This window comes from Aphelocoma coerulescens, chromosome 1 (genome assembly GCF_041296385.1).
Source record: "Aphelocoma coerulescens isolate FSJ_1873_10779 chromosome 1, UR_Acoe_1.0, whole genome shotgun sequence".
Taxonomy (NCBI): domain Eukaryota; kingdom Metazoa; phylum Chordata; class Aves; order Passeriformes; family Corvidae; genus Aphelocoma; species Aphelocoma coerulescens.
The window spans coordinates 14,692,335-14,715,637 of NC_091013.1; the positions used below are offsets into that span (position 1 = coordinate 14,692,335).

The 23,303-nt window shown below is 36.7% G+C and overlaps 1 protein-coding gene and 1 long non-coding RNA gene across 12 annotated transcripts in view; one reads left to right on the forward strand and one right to left on the reverse strand.

The window, feature by feature from the left end:
- The window catches only part of CNKSR2 (connector enhancer of kinase suppressor of Ras 2), a 207,474-nt gene that overhangs the window by 66,439 nt on the left and 117,732 nt on the right, over positions 1 to 23,303 (reverse strand). For 9 of the 11 annotated variants that reach the window (XM_069000455.1, XM_069000273.1, XM_069000076.1 and 6 more), the window contains 4 exons: positions 18,033 to 18,166; positions 14,079 to 14,290; positions 10,124 to 10,213; positions 8,294 to 8,508 (listed from right to left, as the gene is read on the reverse strand). In XM_069000455.1, the coding sequence (XP_068856556.1) occupies positions 8,294 to 8,508; positions 10,124 to 10,213; positions 14,079 to 14,290; positions 18,033 to 18,166 (651 nt within the window). The remainder of the gene's footprint in view (positions 1 to 8,293; positions 8,509 to 10,123; positions 10,214 to 14,078; positions 14,291 to 18,032; positions 18,167 to 23,303) is intronic. The other 2 variants (XM_069000394.1, XM_069000147.1) reach the window with 1 other exon arrangement.
- LOC138102938 (uncharacterized) lies at positions 1,410 to 5,745 on the forward strand. The gene is made up of 3 exons (XR_011147627.1): positions 1,410 to 1,784; positions 2,913 to 3,773; positions 4,288 to 5,745. It is a non-coding gene; the product is annotated as an uncharacterized lncRNA (long non-coding RNA).

Below are 23,303 nucleotides of genomic sequence, written 5' to 3' on the forward strand. Positions count from 1 at the left end.
GACCTCAGAGCTGGCCCTGCTTTGAGCCAAAGACCAGAGTAGACAACCTCCTGAGGCTGCTCCCACACTGAATTATCCTACTATCCTATGCATTTTATGCTGGTATCTGAGGCATCTGGGTTTTGTTTTTCTGTAGCAAATTCATTAGACACCTTTCTCTTGCTGGCATCTTTCCTTCCCCACTGTCCAACATTTTACTTGGAATTATGACAACTGGCTATCCATTCACCCAGTTTATCACCTTTTTCTGGTCCCATCATCAGTAAGAGCAATTCATGCCATGTTTGAATGTGGAGTTTAATACAGATCTGAATAGGATTAAGTGAAAGAGATTAACTGTAATAGCAGAGGACTAGACGCAGGAGGCCCCTCTATTCCTCTATGCTGATTGCACTAGTCTAAAAATAATACAAAGCCATCTTCCATTAGCAAGGAATTTATATGCTGTTTCTCTCTTTCTTTTTCTCTCAGAAATGTAGAAGATTTATTTTGAAAGTAATTTTTTACCAAACTCAGATGGAATAGCAAAAATTACTTTTGAGCACAACAATCCTAAGGATATGCCAATTATTTTCCAGTTGTCACAAGAAAGGAGTATTTTGCTTATTGGTTAAGTGTTTTACTGTTTTGTTTGTTTTATATGATACACAGTTCACTTATGACTTAGATATAAATTCCTACTCAGATTTTAACAATATGAATACTATTTTTATTACTTATTTTTTGTCTGTTTCATTTGTGAAGCGCTGCATTCAAATGAAAGGATACATACAGTATTGTTTAGATGGGTTTCTACTGGGCATTTAGAAGCTGGCCAAATCCTGGAATCACTATTCCAACTTCAGAATGTGGGACATGCTGCTCTCCTGTCTGAATCTGATATATAAACCCACAAATATCCCACTGAAAAAAATCCCACGTGTGCCAATGTGCATTCAAAGCTGCCCGTGGCCAGTGGGACGATTGAGGCTGTGGGACATGATGGCGTTTCAGACTCATGAAAGCAAAAGGTAAAAATTTCCCATTATGTTTCTTTCCCTTCTCCTACTTTCCCTTAGTTAATTTTTTAAGTGTTGTTCTTTCTAAATGTCTCTCAGAGCAAAGGGCTGTCTATACCTGAACTATACTAGATTAGGCTGATGAGAAATGAATACAAGCTCGTGATGCCTTCACAGCACAACTGCATTTTCTTCTCTGCATTGCATTATATGAAACATTTTATTAGCACTTTTGCCTCTGATTAGACTTTGAGACTTTTAAAATAACTCCAAATCAGATTATTCTATAACTTCATAAGCCTCTTCAGCTCAGTTTCCACTGCAATGCAGTGAGTTTCTTCCATTTCCACACATGTGGACCTAGTTACCATCACAGCCTTATTTCCTCATTACATGCTCACTGATAGAAAAGGGAGCAAGGAGTTGAAGTCATAGAAGAGGCCAAACAACTCCCTGAGGCTACAAAAACTAAGGTGAGATGTGACCAGTATAACCTACAGAAGAAAGATGTAAGTGTCTTAAATGCTCCAGCCACCTCCAGAGAGGGCTATCTTGGTGCTCAGCTTTTACCAGCCAAGCTCTGCAGGACCTTCATAAACATACAAATACTTGAGAAGAAACTCAGGCACCACAGCAGCTCAGTGTTGGACTTTTCTACTGAGGCATCCAGGAGCCTACTTGGAGTCCAGTCTGAGACAGCTATTTTTGAGAAGTCTAGACATCATGAAAAATTACAGGTTTTTCCCTTGTGAAATTTCAACAGCATATGTGCTACTTTTAGTTAAGGTTTGTGTTTTCCTACCTTTGCAGTAGAAACTAGAGTATGCACAATTATATTTAGACTGTAAAGGGCTAACTTGCAACAAAGCCGTGAAGAAATGATTTTTAAAATAATTTCTTACTGTGATAATTAGAGACTGAATTTTTTTCCAATTATTTCCAAAACTGTTCATTATGTTTATTTAATTTCTGGATAGTTACTTTAAATCCAGTGCAGTTTCTTACCTGGGAATATAAAACTCCAATGGTTTTTAACTGGAACACAACTATAATTTTTCTACATTAAATAATTATTATTTTTTTTATAAAGTTTATAATCTCCTTTGCTGATGATTAAAGCATATAAGTCTGTAATCTATCTGCAAGTTTCAGTATTATTTTTATATATATATTTAAATGGAGATGAAATACCACAGCAAAGAAGTGACAGTAATTCAAATATTAACAAAAATTATGGAAATACTATTGGAAAATATTTTTTACTGTGCACATAGGTTAACAGGACTTTGATACCAACTGCTATATTTTTATTCTAGTAACAATTACATGTCTAACTATAGACTATTGTGAAAACAGGGAGGAGAAAAAGAAAAAGGGAGCCTTGTTATTTAAACACTGCCATAGCTGGACTCCAAACATTTTTAAGAAGAAAATGTACCAACTCCATCTGTTGTAATGGTACAATGACATTCTAGATTTCAGACACCTACTTAAAATCTGTGCAACTGATTTTTAATTTTTTCTCTACAAATTTTTTTTGTTAATTTACAAATATCAAAAACAAAAAAAATCACCAAACAGAAATTCTTTAAATACTGTGATATTTACAATTATAGGAAACTCTTAGTTTTTCAGTGGGGTAGTTTTGGCAGGGTTGGGGTTTTTTGGTAAATCATTTTGCACTATGTAATGTTCTTTAGATGTCATTTTAAAAAGAAGATTTTTGCAATAAATTGATGGGTAGCTTGCGCACAGGTTTATTAGGAAACTAATATGCACACGTTCTGCACTTTTTAAAATGCTAGTTATTGGTTACTATGATTAAAGGGTTTTATAAAAACATGCATATTTGATTCCAGAATTTTCACCCAAAAACTATGTATTTTAAGTATTTTCACTTTTACTTCCTTTCAGCCTTTCTGCACAGAGAACAGAAGTAAGGGAAAATCAACCACTTAAGCAGAGTTAAAGTTCTCAAAATAATGAGGTTTTGGTAAATTCTTCTCTCTGTTGACACCTAAATACATACATTTTGAATTCAACTTTTAAACAGCATCTTCCTGTCTTTTTTCTGGAGGGGCTTGTAGGAGGCAAGAAACACCTCAAAATAAGCATAATTGAAGTAGAAGTTATTTTGGCTGAAATTTACTGTCTCCTCCCCAGTTTTATATTATGAGCTTATTATTAGCCAAAACACAGGTTTTTGCAATAGATCCATAAACAAATCTTCTTCACTTAAAGTATTCTCAATAAGATCACTGTTGCAGCCAACTGACCCTTGCCTGGCCAGACTGAGGCATCCCCACCAGCTCTGCTGAGAAAACCCAATGAGCTGAACTGGTACAGACACTGTGGGAGGACTGGAGAGAGAGACACAGCTGCAATTGTAACCCTGCTCAAAGCCCTTGTCCTTGCTGCCTCACTGGCAGAGTAGAAAGGAGAGTCCCTGGCTCGCCATGGGTGCTCACTGCAGCAAGTATTGCTGTTAATTATGTGATTGAGAGTCACGAGGCTGCACTTCAACCACATGGATGGTTATACAATGCTAAAGAGGAAAAAAAAGACGTCTGCTGAAGTTGTGCCAACTTAATACAATTTGCAGCACAAGGACTCCAGCTGATAGCTTTTATTTGATTTTTCCCTTATTAAAAGTAAAACTGGAACATTAAAGATAGTGCATAGGTACACATCTACACATGTAAATTCAGCAAAATCCCAATGGTACAAAACCTCGATTTATCTCCTCCACCCATTACTCAGCAACCTGTTTCAGAGGTAAGAACTTGAAGTGGCACATTTTACTACTAAACTTATCTTATTTCCAAATGCAAATAAAATAACTAAGGAAACTCCTCTAATTAATTAAAAAATTTAAAATAGACTGGTTATCACATCAGAGTGAGAAGCTGTTATTTTTCTGTCACTTTTCCTAAAACCAGCAAATCACTATGTATTGCTAAGAACACATGAACAAGTGAGCATACACTGGAAAAGGCAAAGGGATAATGGGAGGCAGAAAGGGAGAAGAAACAAGGTCAATAAGGTAAGTTTATTTGTGTAGGTTGCAGCCTGTTGTATATAGTAGGGAGTTATGCAAGAAAAAGTAATCTTGCTTTCTAATACATACAACAGCCTGTAACCTTTTCTTCACATTGCAATGCTGTTCCTAGGCTAAGGGAAAGTTGTATTGATCCAGTAAGGAGCAAATTATTATTAACCTCATGTTGAACTTCTTTTGACCCATGACTCTATCTCCCTCCTAAATAACCACATTATTTTCCTTCAACAGAAACAAAGCACAGCACACCAAGAAAATTCCTACACAGAAACCATAATGAACTCGAGAAACACAATATGCCAGAGCTTTCATCTCTTGCACCCCAAAAGTTCGAAACAATTTTAACTGTGCTGTTTTCTACCTACAGAAATAGATCACATTGAACACCTGCTTGCACATCAGATTAGCAACAGCTCAAACAGTTTGCCTCAGCTTAATAAAAACATTAACACTCTGTGTTGCTTTCTTTTACAACAGTAAGGATGAAAAATAGAATGCAAGAGCAACTTGGCTAGAAATCAACATAATGCTGGAAAGAATTTCTAGAATGGGAAAAAAACCAAAGTAGTGAGGAAAATTTATATTTGAGGATTCAGAAACACCAGAAGAGGGTACAAGAGATGTTTAATTCACAGACACAACACAAATTAGTTTTTGTTTTGCTATCAGCTATCAGCTATCACATTGGTTATGTGCAGTGGACACAAGCAAACCCTGTTCACTTTCCAAGGCTGCAACTGAAATGCACCCTTGACCAGACAGTTTTTGATTGCAATGGCAGGTCAACAATATAAACAAAACTGTGAAAACCAGTGATTTTATGCAAGTTTAGTATCCTGACAGTCAGAAAAATGCTAGACTGCCACTTTCTTGCGATCACTTTAAAATATAACAATTTGAACCTGCTGGCATTTTACAGAATAGCTTTTAGCAGATAAACAACAACCAGGCACTTCTACATTACCATAGTAATTTTTTTTAACACCATCCACTTTGTTTACAGCACAAAAAATAATACCGTTTCTGCAGTGGTAATTTAATTCAGCAGTTTAGTTTCTTGATCAGAGATTTTTCTTTTCTGTAGAGCCATGTATAAAAGCAGCAGAAGGAGTTGAAGTCAGCATAATTGTAAAAGCTGCTTTTCTGCAGAAAACCTTCACAGTAAAAAGGTAATCAACCTGCTCACATCAGTGGCTGCAAAAATTCAAAAGGAAAGAGGCCTGGAATTGTAAGGGGAATTCATCATTAAGTAGTGGGATGCATTTTTAGTCCAAAGTTATTTAACATTTCTATCAATGGAGTCAAAAAAGAATGAAAACATAACTGAATAAAGGTAACACAGAATCAAAGGCCAGCGAATGACACAAAACCTGAATGCTGAGTGAGCAGCATGGCTTCTACTCCAGGGAATTCAGTAAAAGGGAAAAGAAAATAAATGGAAAAAAGAGGAGAAATTAAATGTGCATGCTTTCTATTTCACAGAATATGCACATTAAAAATATAATTTCAGAATAAGGAAATGCCACAGCAGACCCCAGATTCCTGGAGTTTCAATACTCCTTGTTATGGACTTGGGAATCATGGGGGCCAAGTTTGAGGGTCCAGAGCCCTGACTCTCACATATTTCACACTTAGGGTTGCTTCAGAGACATGGATTATTCAGCAAGCATACCCAAGAAGTCATGTGTTTCAACATGACCAACCATATACAATGTTATTGTATTTAATAACAAAGAATCCAAGATAGAAGCTTTTAGATTAGGAATATCAGTCTTGCAAGTAAGTGATTTGAAACACTATCATTACAGAAAAAATAAAACTAAAACCAAGTAACAAACATTCATTCCAAGGCTATGCTTAAAAGCAGTAACCAGTCCTTTAAACATATAAATAGAGAAGTAGAGGACAAGAAAGGTTATGCAACCTTTCCATGCAGCTACTAGAAATTTATGTGCTGTGCTGGCATGTATATTTAGGAAGGATGCTTAAGATATTTAGGATTAAATATGAAGATTTGAAAGAATTATGAGAAGGAGGAAAGGATGTGAAAACAATCTTTGAAGAAAAACCTAAGATGCTCATTCTAACTCTTTTAAGCAAGAGAAGTCTACAAAATTATTTGATTACAACCTGTAAAATCCTATATTGGGGGATAAATTTGGTAACAAAAGATGTTTAAATCCAGAGGATAATGGTATATTTATAACTACGGTTGGACACAGAAGCCAGGTAAACACGGGCTAATGGGTGAATACTTCTAACAACAAGAGCAATCAGGGATTGGAGCTACTTAACAAGCCTGGTGGAGTGTTCTTTAGCACTGGGACCTTATACAAACAATTGAGCCACTACAGGTTCAAATTCAACTAAAGCCACCTGGTAGAAGCTGCTCTTTACCTTAGGAAAATCGACTGGCTTGCGGTATACACAGCACAGAGTCACAGTATTCTCTCTTTCCCTGCTATTCTAGCATAATGAAAACATTGACTTTTTAAAAAACCACAAACCAAACCCAAAAAAACCCTCCAGCTCTTTCACTACTATCAGAGCAGTACCTTTGCACTCAACTCATGTGCATCCAGAGGCTTCCATTTAAAAATAATCTGAAATCTTTGTGAAAAACTATAGCTGCTGATTGTAAAAAAATATTTTGTAATAGGAAAGCCACTCTTTTAGTGATCTTTATGACACAATTTGAGCATAAATTATGTGTTTTCATTGTCTTATTTGTTATCTGTAGCTTAATAAAATTTTACTGTGGACAGATACAAGTTCCTTGTGTGTTATCTGTACTCCTCCATTCTTTATCTGCTCACTGCACTGTTTATTTGAGATTTTAAGAAAAGTTCTGCCCAATTTATTTCAAAACCTTTGGCTCTGCTATGTGGCAAAGATGTATGCACCAAAATACTTGGGTGTCATCACTACAAAAAAGAAACTCTGGTCCTGCATGATAGCAGCCAGCTTCCAGAGACAGCATCAGCAATACTCAGCTGCAGAGGGCTGTAAATGCTTTGTGAAGGGCTCCTTTCCATTTTCCCTGGGACAAATCAATAGTCCAAGCTTCCTTTTTCTGTTTACTTCACGCATTTTGCTCCACAGCCAGTCAGCAGATCAATACTGATTTGTATTCTAAAGAATTAATAACCTTTATTTATTTTCATAAAGGGAAAAGCTCCTACTAAACTTTCAAACAGATGCTGAAAATTTAATGGCATTATAGAGAGAGATCTTTTAATGGTAATGATGCACAAGAAGGATTAGCTGACACTGGTGGAATTTGGGATGTTAACAGTTCAAATGTTTTGTGGATGGATATCCAAAGTAAATGAAAAATGCTTGTTGTCAATTCTACGCTTGCTGTTGCTCATTAACTTCCATACTAGTTTTGAGAAACTTCTAGTTCCTGTGTGCATCATTTATTTTTGTACATAATTTGGAAACTAGACTTATTATGTGATAGAGGAAACCAAAGAAAAAAAAAGATACCTTAAAATAAAAGCTTTTGTCACTGCATAATGTCAGGAACTTAACATATACTGAGAAAGAAATGTCACTGAGAGATGAATATTCTCTTGATACATGGAAAGTGCTATTGGGCGAATGTCTTATCACATCTAAAATATGTTGTGATCTTCTAACTCCATTTTTTGGACACACTTAAAAATGAGCAAGTTACTGCAATTTTCTTTTTGCATCCTATACAGGAGAACCCCTTCCTTTACCTTTATACTTGCATTCCTGAGGTCTGAATGTTAAAAACAGTCATGTGCATTAGAGCTCGCCTTACCTCAAAAGAAAAACAAACCCCTCCCACAAGCTTTCCTGCCAAGAGAAGGCCTTTCAAAGTACCTGCAGTAAAGGGGTTGTCTGACAACGCTTAGCATATTGCAGTGACAGAGACGTTGGGAAGAAGGTTTCTAGCCACTCAGGAAACTGCTGTACTTCCCTTTCCATCAGCAGCAGTAAGTCAATGCAGAGATATCACACTGCATTTCAAAAGATACCAGACTGCTATGTTCTAGATAAGGGAAGTAAAACTCTGCTGTCCATCCCACATCTGAACAGCAAAATCAAGAATTCTAAAGTATTTCTTTGAGACCTAGTTATTGTCTGAAGAATAGAAATCAGTACAACAGCAGCAGTCCAAAAGAGGTTTGAACACCACTATAAAACCAAGACTGTCTCTTATCACAAGCACAGAGCAATGACTTTTGTTAATGTTATTTTTACTCACATGGTACAAAGCAGTTTCTGGTCCAGGTGTGCCCATGACTTCTTGTCTCAATGACTCCATTTGTAAACTAGGCAACAGCGAGTAATGACTTGGACTACTACTCTTGTCTCCCTTCTTTTTGGACTTTTTCCCAGTATCCTTTTTGCTATTCCTTTGAAACATGTAGTCTTCTTGACCTATTTTCTCATTGCTCATATAGCGAAGCAATGAATTTTCTGTTGAAAGAAAAGTAATGCAAAACATCATTGTGAATTGTTGCCTGCATGTAAATCCTGCTTCCAAAACATGCAATATTCTTGCTAAGATCTGCTGTCAATTTTAACTCTTCAGGACTATTGCACTAACAAAACCCATTTGCTTCTTTGGTTCAGATATAATAAGAAAGCAAACTTTTGGTAGGGAAAATTCAGGATTCTTACAGTTTTCTGGTATATCTTAAATAAAGGGAACAAAATATAAAAGTTGAACATCAATAAATTTTTCCTTGGAGTTTAAAAAAAATGAGCAATGATGGACTTAGGATAACTTTTGGGGGTTTGCTACTTTTTTACCAGGAGTTCCAATGAATACAAAGGTCAGTGGTGCCACACATTTTAAAGTAATTTGCTCTGAACATTCTTTGGAGATCATTCACCATATCATACATACTTTCCCTGAATACTCTTCCAGCATGTACCAATTTGTAGCTGAGACTTCCTGACCCAGAAGCAGTGTCTGTCAATTTAGGAAACCTCAGCAGATTTCTCTTTCACAAATTGTCTGGTTTTTCCTTGCATTAATGTGAACTTCTAGTATCCACAATCTGCTGTGGAAAGACATTCTTTAACTTCAACATGAACTGCACCAGCTCATTTTCCTTTTAACCAGCATCTGACACAGATATTTGATCTCTTTGCTCTTGTTTCAGATTAAACATTGACAAACCTATTTCCTTACTTCATTCCACACAAGGTTTTATAAACCTTTTATTATGACCTGCTTAAGTTCCCCAAACTGATAATGGCCAGCCTGCTTAATTGGCCCCAGTTTGGAAGTCAATTCATGCATCTGATTAATTTTTGTTGTCTCCTAAACCTTCTTGAATTCAACTGTGTTTTTCTTAAGAGATTAAGAGACTTGAATTGCACACACAAAGCATGAACAACAACTGACACAGCAGCATAAGAATACTTCCAAATTTGTCTTGTATTTTTTTCCTAATAATTACTAAGTGTTTCCTTTTTTGATCCCTACTGAATATTAAGTTAATATTTTTACAGAAATAGCTATCATTACTGTAACATCTTGTTCCTGGCTGATAAGAGCAATCGCAGAGGTCACAATTTTTTATGTGGAGTTATGTATCCAAGCCTCAGAAACCAAAATTTTGAAGAACTTATCCTCTTTGATTTTGAGGTAAGTCCCATGCTGCTCTAGAATGTTTTTCATACAAAAAGAACTCTTAAAGTTAAAGAAATGTGGTATATAATTCTCATTTAAGCATAAAAATTATTTATCAATAGTAATCATACATTTTGTTCTCTAGTATTATAAAATTAAGACCAGTTTCAAAATGGATGGGATAATACAGCTGTATCATTGAAATGCCAACATGAATTTAAGACAAACTGCATGGCTTTGCAGTCACGAATTTCTTTTGCCTGGTTAATCAACTTCCTCAATCCTAAAATAGACTCTGCAAAAAATTAAGCATACATAATAAAGAAAATACCAAAACAGGTTTACAAACATAGATAGCTAAGTAAGCTGCAAAATGATGTTGAAAAATATAGCTTAAAGCAAGACAAAACCCTTAATGCCTTGTATAAGATGTGTGTTCAGATCACTTACCTCTCCTAGTATCCCTTTTTATTTTATTGGGGTCTTCATAATCTCCCACCCAGTTATATTCTACTGGCATAGAAATAGGCCTCAACTTCCCTGGAAACAGAGGAAAAAATCGAGATCATGCACCATAAGGCAGCATTAACCTAACATTCTTTAGAAGAAAGAACAAATTACATGCTAAGCTGCCGTGCTACAGGGTTGCTTATGAAAGAGGATCCAGCACTGCCTCTGAACAAGAGGTTAAGACAGGAGTTCTGTTCTCTTTAACAGAAAAGAAGCAGCTAAGTATTTAATGGATTTTTTTTTTTAAGTTTAGAAAATAAATCCAGCACCCTACAAAATCACCACTGGAGTGACGTCTGACACTGACAAATGCATTCAAACTACTTTAGTTTTCACTGAGCAATATCTACTTTTCATTCTGGAAGCCCCTGGCATCCACAGAGGGGAACTGTTCTAAAGCATATGTGAATTGTTGGTAACAGAAACTTGTGCATATCATTGAAGCACCTTCACAAATAGCACATCTGCTTGTGGGCTTACAAGATCCATCAGTGACCAAGTAAGAAAGGAAGCAGAAAACCTCTATGTGTAATTTCTTTTGTAGCATTTCATCCACAGAAAGCAAAGTATGTTATCGTTGCTAAATTCACCTGAACTTCAGACAGCAAAAGACAGAATAGATGAAGCCTATCCTATCTTTTAAATTTTGATTGGAAGCTGCTAAACTGATTTTAAAAAACGCTGTAAACTATGATTTCTCTTTAAGGATGGACATGGAAATCAGTGAAATCAGTGTGCTATGGAACTTAGTGGGGCCACTTAGAGTGTTCTGAATTCTTTAGCAAGTTAAATAGTGTATTGAAACAAAACAGTAGCATAGCACATGGCATATTATCTGACAGACTGAAAACAAAATGTTTTCCCAACAAGATCAGCCCTTGCTCTTTTTAAAATCAATCTACCAGTCACAAACCCAAAAAGTGAATAAATAATTTGATTTTAAAATTAGCAAAGCTAGAAGTAAAAACTTCAAAAGTTTTGTAAATTATTTTAGCAGAAAATTCCTACATAAAAGTCTTACTCCACATTTTTGAGGCTAAATCCATGATACACTGAAAAAAAGAGACATGTTTATAATGAAAAAAAATATTCAAACATGTCTATCTCCCTGCTGAAGTACTGCGTCCATGGAAAACACACTAATACCATGCAGGCAGCATAATGGTAAAAGTTTTTATTATCTTTTTAAAAAGAAATTGACAAAAAAGCTCTATGTTCTGTACAGACCATAGGATAAGCTCACAAAAACATCACTACTCAGGAAAATCACATGTATTTTAAACTTTTCACTAATCATTCATTTTACTATTTAGGGACACATATTTAAGTCTGATTGAAGCTGGTGAGATTTAGTGCACACAAAGTAATTTCCTGAGTGGGGATGTATTTGGCTCATGTTTACTTGATCAGAAGCAGTTCTCAACAGTTTCTTTTTCTAGAAATAAAACTTTATTTTCTTTGTGAGGCTGAACAGTATCTTATTAATAGGAACTGCACACTTAATAAAACAGAAAAGCTACAAAATTGTGTAAAATCTGATTGTTATCAAAAGTAACAACAAATTTTCTGCAAAACCTTCAGCTGTTCAAATGACCTGCTTTGGTATCCGACATTAAAACTGCAATGATCAAATTTGTTTCTTTCCTTAAACTCAAGTTTCATTTGCTTGTTACCTCTCCTAACAACCCTGTTTTTAACCCATATGGATTCCCTAATCTCTTTTCCATGTGGAGGACACTCAGGAAAATTTTTATCTATATGTGAACAGGAGCTTTCCAAGGCCAATTAACAGCAACTATATAACAGCTAGAAGCCAATAAGAGCACGAAAGAGAAATATCTTTGTTAACATTGTCAAAAAATGTCAGAAGACTCCAATAAAGAAATTACAGAGGGCCCTATTAACCTCTCATGAAGGAGGACTGAGAAAATTTTTGCAAAAAAATTGACACCATCACAAAATTAACGATAAGTATATGTTAAAAACAATTATTTCTCTAGACCTGGGAACTCTCTTTGACCTTCTTTAATGGGTCACCATAAGGCAAGAAGGGTGTTATTGTCATTTTCCAGATTTCTGTGAAACCCTAAGGTCATGCCTACCCACAAACCTTATGTTAACAAATGCCATGTGGGAAACTTTAGAATGTAATGCTGAAATGATAATATTTTTAGAAAATACACTTAAATGAAAATGGACTTGATGATGTGAATTCATTAAAAAGGAAGTGAGATCAAAAGCAAAAGGCTGTAAAACAAATGTGTTAAATAATGACTGATTTCCAGTGGAGTCTTTGACCCATGTCTTTATGACCCTTTCTGCTAACAGAACAAAAAGGCTAAAAAAGCTATCCTATAACAAAATAATGGATTCAGCAGTCCTTGAAGAAGAAATGTGTTCTTCTTCACTCTGGACCACCTGTATTAAAATTTAATGTCTGTAACAGTGAGTACATCTCTGTTAATGGAACTGACTGCAGACACCAATAGTAATATCTGAAATACTGCAGTAATAAAACTGGTATATCAATTTTGAAAACTTAGCAGTTATTTTGCAGAGAATGGGCATGGTTAGAAAACACTTGAAAACACTTTGAAATCAGGAGGATACGGAAGACTTTTCAGCAGGATGGTGTACTTTTACAGGAAGGGTGCATTTTGTGAAAATACAACCTTTAATGTGCAAACACAGTGCTCCAGGTCCTGAGGATAGTTTACACAGCTGAATTTCAATTTATATCAAGGTTCCCAGGTGATTTTGGTGCTTGGCTGCATGATGTGCTAAATCTATGCTTCCTCATAAATTACATCTATTTTCTTCACAAAGGGATATGATGACAGGATTGCTATAACAACTCTAACATACAGCTTGTGCTCACTTTAAAAACTGAAGTAACATAGCAGGTAGGTAGAAAAAATATTCAAGTGTGTGCTCAGCTAATGCTATAGCAGTCAAAATACCTTTTTTAAACATGAGATTTCCTCTCCATTTTCTTCTACAGCCTAACAACTCTATGTATGTACAATTTTATACTTGGCAACAGAAAATCAGTTCTCCCAGTCTAAGCTGAAACAAGTTACCACACTAGCTAAAGGAAGAGTTCCAACAGTTTCAAGGGTAAAATAAGCTGGAGTACAAGGGTTTGAGCATCAAAACTCTCACCATAAATTGTTTCTGAATTCTCATCCTAAATAAGCCAAAATCCAAGATGTGGATGTAGCACAAATACATGAGTGTTAACATGCAAAATTCCTTCTTAAACAACCTATGATCTAAAATAAAGAGGAACTGCTATACGTAAAAAGCCACCACTTGCAATACAGGAAGTTACAGGAGGTTAATACAGTATTACCAAAAAAAGAGCACACTGTCATTAGTCATACTTCAATTCTGGGACTAAAGAAAAATTAAAGAGTTTTAGAGAGCACTGCAGCATGAAAGCACCATGTCATTTCTTGGTAAATCTGACGAGATCGTTATTATACCTAGGAAAATTTTTCCAAAGCTGAATTCCAAAACTTATGCAAGTCTTGGCCTTAAAATGAGAGAACATTTCCATTCTGTATTTTTAGTAAAAAAATATGAGCTTCTGGTATATGCTTTTTTCAATAAAATGCTACTGAAACAGATTCTGGAAAACTAAGCTGATAGAAAAATAGAATTTATATTCAGAAAACCCATCAATTTTAAACTGGTCTTACCTATCATAGTAAGTTTATTTTTTCTTTCCTATAACAAGAGTAAGCTCTTAGGTTGAAATTGGACTAAAGTAGTATTGAATTCTTAGCAAAATCAATGGCCACCAGAAATATTTTCATGGTTAAAAACAAAAGCAGATGCATGAAAATCTTAAAATCAACAAACGGTGATTATCTTTACAAGATCAATGCTGTACCATATGTCGGTGTGCTCTCTCTCCTTCCAGGACCACTTGTTCTTCCTTTCTCATATTCATAGCAGTATAAAACTGCATCTTCTTCAACCACATTAAAGCGTTTCCGATACTCCTGGTCCAGAAATGAGTTTGGAGATTCAGATCCTGTGTGAACCGGTTTGCCCACTATATGTCTGCCAACATCGTCACAGGGGAGATTTCCCTTTTCATCCCTTTAGTTAAAAAGAGAAGTTTTTAATATATTGAGATAAGACACTGATTTTTTTTAAACTGTGAATATTTCAATAAACATGGGCCTATGTCAATATTTCATACACTCAGATGAAATCCACCCCACATCAGGATCACACAGCATATATGCATATGTATGCATTTATATGTCAGGTACCTCACACGTCTGTTTGTTCAATTCTTTACAGATTTATCCATCTCATTGGTTTCTCTTGAAAAGAATTATAGAAATAAAACTGATGCGCAGTAACTCTTTTTATTTTTCTTGGTTTTTCTGGAATATACCGAGCATTTTGTAATTTAGGGCAGAGGAATAATGTTGGCCTTACATTTTTATACTTGCATTTTTAAATACATTGGATAGTTTTACAACATGGCTACATGGCAAGCATGAGCAAACCCAATCTGGTTCCTTACACTTTAATCCCAGGTCAAGAAGAACCAGGCACAGAAGATATACAGACACCTAACATAGTTTTACATAATCATTTCAGGTCTAGAAGTTGTATACATACATGTATGTAGTTTCAAATACAGTGTGCAGCACCTGCTTATCAGCTGCTACCCCAGGACAGTGCTCACTTTGCAGTTTGTGTCAGGTCCTCAGGATCGTTTTGCTTTCCTGCACCCCTGCCCCATTCTTTGAAAATGGAAATTACTCAAAGGCATCAAACAAGAGAGCAAACTGTGCTGGGTTAGGAGTCCTTTCTCGCACTACATGAACCAGGGCTCATCTACTAAACATGCTGGTAGAGCTGTGCCTGAAGATGGCTGCAAAAGACCTGATCAGACAGTTATTTCTGGGTAGCAAAATGCCCAAGAGGTAATCAAGAGAGAAGCTGGGCCATATGCTCCTGTTGGAGTCCTTCAGCCCCTCTGGACTCCCAGTTGAGTTACAAGCTGGCCAGCTGACCCCTACTTCCCTTGGCACCTTGAGGCTCCATCTGAGGACCAAGCAAAGTCTCCTCATGGGATCCAGGCAGCCATGGGGGATGAGAAAAGGCCGTTCTGCCTCGGTGTGACAGTGCACCATCACAAACCCCCACGGATCACTACACTCACTTTGGCAAGCTGCTTTCTCAGAGCAGGGATGGTGTTGGCTTAGTGAGGAGGGCTGGTGCAGCCCAACAGGGCTGTGGGCTCTCCTCCAAAGAGAGACTTTCTGTGGTGACAGAGCTGGGGACCCCAGCAGGTAACATGATGGAGACTGACATAAACCAGCCAGGTGCTAGTCAATGCTTGCAACCACCATCAGGGGCTGGCACAAGGAAGGCAGGGCAGCCTGACCTAGAGGGATCCTTAGTGCAAGCATGGAATTAAGTACAGAGCCAGGCAAACACCCTTTGCCACAGCCCTCTGGAGATGAGGGCTCCAGTTCTCACCCCCAAAGGTGCTTGGTAAATATGAACAGGCATTAACATACAACAGCAATCCTAAGTAAACAGCACATGGGAATTGTTGCTCCCGTTTTTTCATGCCATCCATGTGAGGATATGTCAGCAGCTGTACTGTCTCTGGGCATGATCACCAAGGCTTTGGGCTTTACATTTTACATAAAATTATCAAGGCCTTTCCTCTGTTCCAGGAAAAAAAGGAGGGCTTGTTTGTTTGCTATTTTTCTTTTGGAATGGCAACAACAAACTGAGAAACAGATGTTGAGCAGTTTGATAATACCCAAAATATACACACATGATTTAATATAGTTAATCATGGACAAAAAACCTGATGAAATGCCCAAACAAATTATTCAGAAACACTGCACCCTGTGTGACAGGTGAAATCAAGAATAGTCCATTTGGATTAAGCTGATAAAAAAATTCAAATATACACAGCTTTATCTCTCTACAAGATTACAGCTTCTACTAATATGTATTATAAGATTTAATCAGAATTGGTCCAAACTACTGCATTATCATAATGATTTAAGAGATGTTATTAACAAATAATCAAAATCCATTTGGAAGATGTCAATTTTTAGAGCAGAACTCAAAAACTGAAGAGCAGTGAATGTTCACCAAAAATACTTTAAAAATGAGGATGCACTTCTTATCAAATGAAAGTGTTTTTGTGATGGTAAACAGAATCTGAAGCAGTACAAAGATACTGGTCCTTTTAAGATATTATAGTTTCAGGAGCACTAGGTCTTTACCATATGACTACTGCATTCAAAGAGAAACACACCTAAGACTATGTTTTGGTTGGGTTTTCCCCACAGCTTTTTTTTATGTTAATGGATTAGAATTAAATACTTGGTTCTTTTCTGTCAATTTTCTTAAAAGCATGTCCTTAAAAGATTTATGTGAGCATAACAAAGAACTGTTATCAGGGAGATAAAATGAATGTTCAATTCCTGTGCACAATTCAAATGTCATGACTGAGAATGTCTTTAATTAAAGAAAAAATAATAGTTACAGTAAACTAGAGTATGTGTAAGTTCAACTGAGTTATACATGTCACATTTGAAAGAATTTTTTTTTTTCTGAGAAATAGAAGCCAAGCCAGGTACAGATGAGGCAGGGATAAGGAAGGAACATGGGACACAGCTTAAGGCTTTACAAAAGGCTTGTGAATCCTCATGAAGTCAAAATCACACTTTTACCCTGGAAGGTTTTTCATATCTCTAAAGAGTAAGAAATTATCATAGAATCACAACTTCTCCTCCCCACTAGGCAATTTAATTTGCCATATACCTCACTCTTGGACAACCCCCTGGAAAGTCCTGTCAGTATCAGGTTATACATTTTATTAACCGGCTAGATAAGAAAGTGTAAGAAAAACTCAGCCCCAAGAAGCTCAGGTACAAGAAAGAACATGCTGCCCTTTTCCAAGAAAGGAAACTAAAAGAAAAGCAAGAAGTAATTTAGAAATACATTAACTGGACATATTATAGCCTGTGTCTAAGAATATGGAAGCTTTAGGAATTCTGATTCCTCTTAAATACATTCCTAGACCTCTACGTAGCCACTTCTGTATTACAAATAACACAAATTCTCTCAGAATTTTAGGAAAGCAACATCTGTGTACATTACGGAATTATACTGAATCATTTGTGGCTGTGTAAAGGTAGGCTAATGAATCTGCAGGGAGGATCTGCTGCTCTTCTGCCTCAGCAAGTCCAGAGGCCTGGGGGAGACAAAAATGCCTGTTCCAGGTGGCAGGTCAGAGCAGCAGGTATATTGACAGGGAACAGCATGGTCACTGCACAGTCTAGCAGAGCGGCCACTAAAACACAAACCTGAAATTTGCTCTAACACTACCTAATCAAACATATCTAAGAAAGAAAACACCATGGCAGGACTGAACAGTGCTGTTGTTGAATGTAAAATTTCTTGCATTTAACTCAGACTCCCTAATCATCATTATTATTGGGCAAAGGGACAGATATGAGCTCCTTTCCTAGTTACAGATTCAGGGTTTCAGGTAACTTTTTCTCTTCTGAAAGAGGATGAGACTGTTGCAGTCAATTGATTACCCCATATTTGAGAAAATAGGGTACCGAACCTTCTTTTCTAAAGGCTACTGTCCATTTTGTAGACAAGATACTGATTCAGATCACTGTGGGTCTGATTCAACACATCTACCCTTAATAACCAGTTTACCTGCAAAATACAGTATTAATACAGTACTATCTGCAGGACAGATAATAAATAGTATGAACAGAATGATCAGTTACTTCAAAAATATGTTTTATATCAAATTGTATTGTGAAATGATCTTTTTTACCTTGGAACATAAGGTTCTGTTGGAGGAGGGGGTATGTAGAGATCCTGAAGGGCAGAGCTGTCTCTTTTTGTAGGTGTGCTGATAGTGCTGGATGGAGTAGCAACACTGCTTGTAGGGCTTCTAGGAATAAGAGGCTGGTTCAAAAGAGAGAGAGAAATAATCAAGATTATCTTTTAATCAAGATTATCCTTATACATTATACATTTTTATTTGTAAAAGCCAAAACAAGACTATAGTTCAGAAAGCTAAAGAAATAGTAAGCAGGTCTAATGTTTTGTGTGCTTTTAAACTAAAAAACCACTCATGCTAAGAAGACAGATCTATGAATGGACATGTATTGTGCTTATAAAATTGACTCCTTTGATTACATCTTTTTCCCTTTAGCACAGCAAGTTTATTGCCAATACCCATAAAATTAGTGATCACTAGAGCTACTGGTGAAATCTTAACGAGTAAATAACATACAGAATCCAGTTAATTCCTTAATTAAACTAACACTACAAAGAAAAAGTCTAGTGTTTACAGCAAAAGGTGCATAAGTAGGCATTAAATTGAATGTCAAGTCCTCCCATCTGCTCTACAGCTTAAGAATTAACTGTAAAAGCTTCCATTTATGCCTGCAGATGCTGTTAAATCAGGTACTGCATCCTCAGAGCACATGCGCTATAAGAGAATCAACTGGAGATTATTATTATTCGTCATTCCCCTGGGCACACTCCTCACAAAATAACATTTATTTACTCACAGGTAAATAAACTGTACCCTCCTTGCAAAATAATCATGTATTCTAGCTATCATTCCAGTCCAGATAGGATCTTTCCTCTTAATCACATCTTGCTCTCTATCTCGTGAATTAAGCACACCTTTTTCTTCCTTAATTTACCTATCTTTATTAAATCACTGTAGGGCTGAAAATCATAGCAAGATTTTCTAACTCTCCACACAGATGCAGAAAAATCAAATGAGAAGAAAAGTTTGATTGTTTTAGTCCACTTAAAAACGTCTGTCTAAAAACGAAAGCCTTGTGTGGCTTGGTTTGTGTGACAGCTAAACTCAGGCAGAAGAAAAAGAGCAGAACAGCAAGCAAAAGAGTAGCTTCATACACCCTAAAAATAATCTAATATTAAAATATACTAAGCTTTGCTTAGAAAGAGTTTTTTTCTCCTCCACTCTTTTCTAAGTTTACTCCTTGAAGAAAGAAGTGCTGGGATGATAAAGTGAGAGTTCACTATACCTGTAATTTTTGGCCATAGTAACTACTTGAAGACACAAACATTCCACATTGTATTGATGGCAGAGAAGCTCTAAATGTGGACTGGATGGATGCATAGAAAGATCCTTCTCCCAGGACTATTAACAATACTTTTTGACAGACCAAAAGGGCATTCTTGTGCAGAATAATCAGTTCTCATTTTCTAGATATTAATCTTGACACTGTAGCAGAAAACCCCAAAAGTTTAAAGCAGGAACATTGTCAGAATATTGGCCTTTGTCAGCTCATGATAAGCCATTCGAATCTATGCCTATCAAGCCAAGGCCCCACCATGTTATGTTTTTACCATCTGTATGTAGGAACAATGAATATCACTTAGAAAACCTCATCCTTTGGCCAGTTACTGCCTTGTTTTAGGAACAGAGCTCCGTTAGATGGTATTTATCTCTAACACAATAAAATGCATGCTCAAAATTTGCTTGTTAAAACTTTGCAAGTCCACCTTTAGAGCAACTATAAACTGACAGAAGTTTTTCGGTTTTGAATGTTCAAAATCTGTCTCCTATAAACAGCGATACTGCTTAATTCTTTCCTTGCTCATTAATGTGAGTATTCTACAGCCAGGCCTAGGAAAGACTGACAGTATTTACAGGAAGAGAGGGAGAAAGACACACACAAAAAACCAGACAGGTAAAAGACTTTACAACCACTAAAAACAGGACAAGTCTGCAAAAATAAGAATAAAGTTGGTGGTAAAAACAGGTCAAAAAAACCCAAAACAACCCAAAACAATAAAAAACGCCCTGAACATCACCACTCCCTCTTTCAGAGAAACAAAAATCTTATCCTTTAAATTTTCATCTGTGACACTGTAGCCATAGATGTTTTTGAACCACTCACTAATACAACACTGTTTGTTACCTTTCTGATACCTTGCACTTCTACAAGAACACTTTGTGGCTTGCTGGGTAGCCTGTTCAATTAATTTTCATTGTAAGCCACGAGGATTCTGTGACCTAGATCCTGTTTACACTTGTTAAGCCCAAGCTGTTTGCTCATGGCTCATACCAGCAGAAGCACTGAAAGAAAGACAAACTGTATAGATGGGTTTGCTCTTCTCTATCTAGAGGAAGAAGACAACCCTTTATTTACCTCCATGAAAAGGCAAGTAAGAGGAAAGGGGGCCTTAGAGACTGGAATAGTGGCAGTCAATAGGAGCTTATAGTTTATGTTATGTAGGGAAAATCATGCCCAAGCATAAAATTATCCGGACTTACAAGGGTTTGATGTGCCCCTGTTGGTCCTGACAAGCTGCTGGAGGGCTAGAGGACACAGGTAAAGAATTTCCCTTGTGTTACAGCCTAGAATACCTGGCTGCAACTATTTGAATTCTAATGATATTGCCCTAATTTTGGTATTACACACAGCCCTGACATACAAGTCAGTTTGTCCTCCAGGCAATTTGCTGGTTGATCCTGGAAATCAGTTTGGGTTTGTACATCTTTGACAAATGCACATTTCAGTTTATCTTTCAGCGCAGGAAGGTGGTTAAAACAGCGAGTGCAATAGGAAGAAATGGTGTTCAGTCTAACACAGAAAGCCACATGCTATCCAACTTACTGAAGGCAAGTGTTCCCCGTCAGACACTTTCAGAGGTGAAGATACAGTGTAACTGGGGACACCCCGAATGACTGTGGTACCCCACAGGACTGCAAAGCGCATTTACCTTCCCAGGGCACCTGGACCTCTCAAGGGCATAGAAATTGTTATACAGTCCAATCCAAGTGGAGGTACAATCCTGTAGGATTGTCTCAAAACATACAAGGATGTCTCATATATCTTTTGTAGTTCTTTAGCATTGCCAAATTCAACTCTCTTCTTATTTCTCCAGAAACAGAAAAACTGTCTAACTAGGTAAAAAAGGGAAATCCAAACTTAAAAATAGGTCACCACCACCCCCTTTTTTTAAAAAAAAAATAGTATTTATCATGACTACACCAGTAAATCAGTAAGAATTTTTACATGGTAAAAACATTCAAATGATGTTTCCTGACAGTGGCTCAATACACTGAGAGCACTGTTGTAGCTACCACTTTGTGCTGGGGAAAGTTCAGCTTTCATTTCTATATACAGAATTAAAAATTCTTCAGACCCCTCTGGTTGAGAAGAAAGCCTTCAGAACATGGTCTAGAGGTATGGTACATCTACATGGCATTTTGCATTGAAATTTAGAGACCTCAGCTGTTCACTTCAAGACAATCTGGTCGCCTGCAAGTAACCAGCACACATAGCTCTCAATTTCAATGGCAGCCACTCAGTGGGCCACACGCAGGCACATTGGACACAAAAACACATGCAACTCCAATCAAGTATTTCTCAATTGGATGCCTTGGAGATCAGTGATGTCACTGAGTTAATTCTCTTCCAAGGAGCAGAGATTCTCCTGCTGCAGTGCCTTTTGGCACACTGGCCAGGGCAAGTGGGATTGCTGAAACAGCAATAAAACGAAAACATTATCAGGTCTAAAGAGTTGAATACCTGGCCCATGGGAAAAGCCTGACAGGAGAAAGTTCAGAAGTTACATTAAAGTTATATAAAATTGGAACTACATAAAAAACATCCCACAGATGACCCTGCATCAATATTAATCCACAGTGACAGACACAAAATCTGTAATTCAGTATATTTTGGAGTATTTCTCAAACATTTTGAATGCACCATCCTCCTTCAGGTCCATTAGTCTTCACAGAGCCTTCCCTATACTGTCACTTGGCTGGAGAACAGGAGACTGTCTTTACTCACAGCAGCTCAGTTTCTCTAACATGGGGAAAAAGGAAATCACTGTAAGTATTGACTGACAGCACGCAAGTCCCCTCTCCTTCAGAAGCTGTTCTGTCCCTGGTTGGCTCTACCCTGTGGTCCCCACTTCCCTTCTTGCTAACAGGATCTACTGCCACTTTTTGTACCCCTGGTCCTGAAGGAACTGAGAGGGTGTTCCAGTGAGTCGGCATATTATTTTTGATTTTTTCTATCTAAACAATGAATTCATTCAATATTTAATATATACTACCTAAAATTATTTTTAATGTTTTTTTAAAACTCTTTGAATCTTTCATTAACTCACTTGGAAGCTGCAATACAAGTTTGAGAAACATTGCTCCAGAAAAAGACACACAATTTTTCAAAATATAAGCAAAACTAAAAGAGAAATTTAAATTACATTATCTTTATACAGTATTTGCATCAGTAAGCAGATTATACTGCCAATATATTTTTCATATTGGATCAAGGTTACAACAATACATTGAACAAAATGTTTCCCATAAAATAAACCTTTTAGAAGAACAACCATGACATGAAGTAATGAGATTCTGTAACTAATCCAGTCAGAGTTCATTTTAATAGTGCTACAAAGAATGCCCAGCTCCCATGCAGTTAAAAGACAACTAAGTAATTTAAAAGCAAACAAGTTGGTATTTTATTCAAGTTTAATAATTAAAAAGTGTAGGATCATTAGTTCTAGTCATGAACAATGAAAACAGTATATAGCATTGTGTCTAGATGAATGAAGGAGGCAATATAATCAAGTAAGAAAATATATTGAATAAAAATAATAAAAGTAGCATTTTATTTCAAACAAAGGACTTGTTATTGTTGCTGCTGCTTCTTAGGAAAATGAAAAGCTGAATATTTAATAGTAGAAATACGATGCACATCTAACTAATCCAAAACAAACTGTTAAGAAAATTACAGGTACTGAGCTGCTGGAGATTTTATAACAGTACATTTTAATCAAATACAAAACAGTACAGGAAACTATTAAGATATACAAAAGGTGACATATAAAAGGCTTGGTGAAGGAGGGGTCAGAAGTTTTTTTTCCAAGTCAACACATCAGATGTGGCTGGCAGCTGGACCTGCCCCCTCCTCACTGCCATGAGGAGGAGCCTTCTCACTGACACCGGCCGGTGCATCCCAAATTAACCATGTGAGGCATGGCACATGTTGCTCTGGCACTCCTTTTCTGTATTAAAAAAAACTGGATGAAGAGTCTTCCA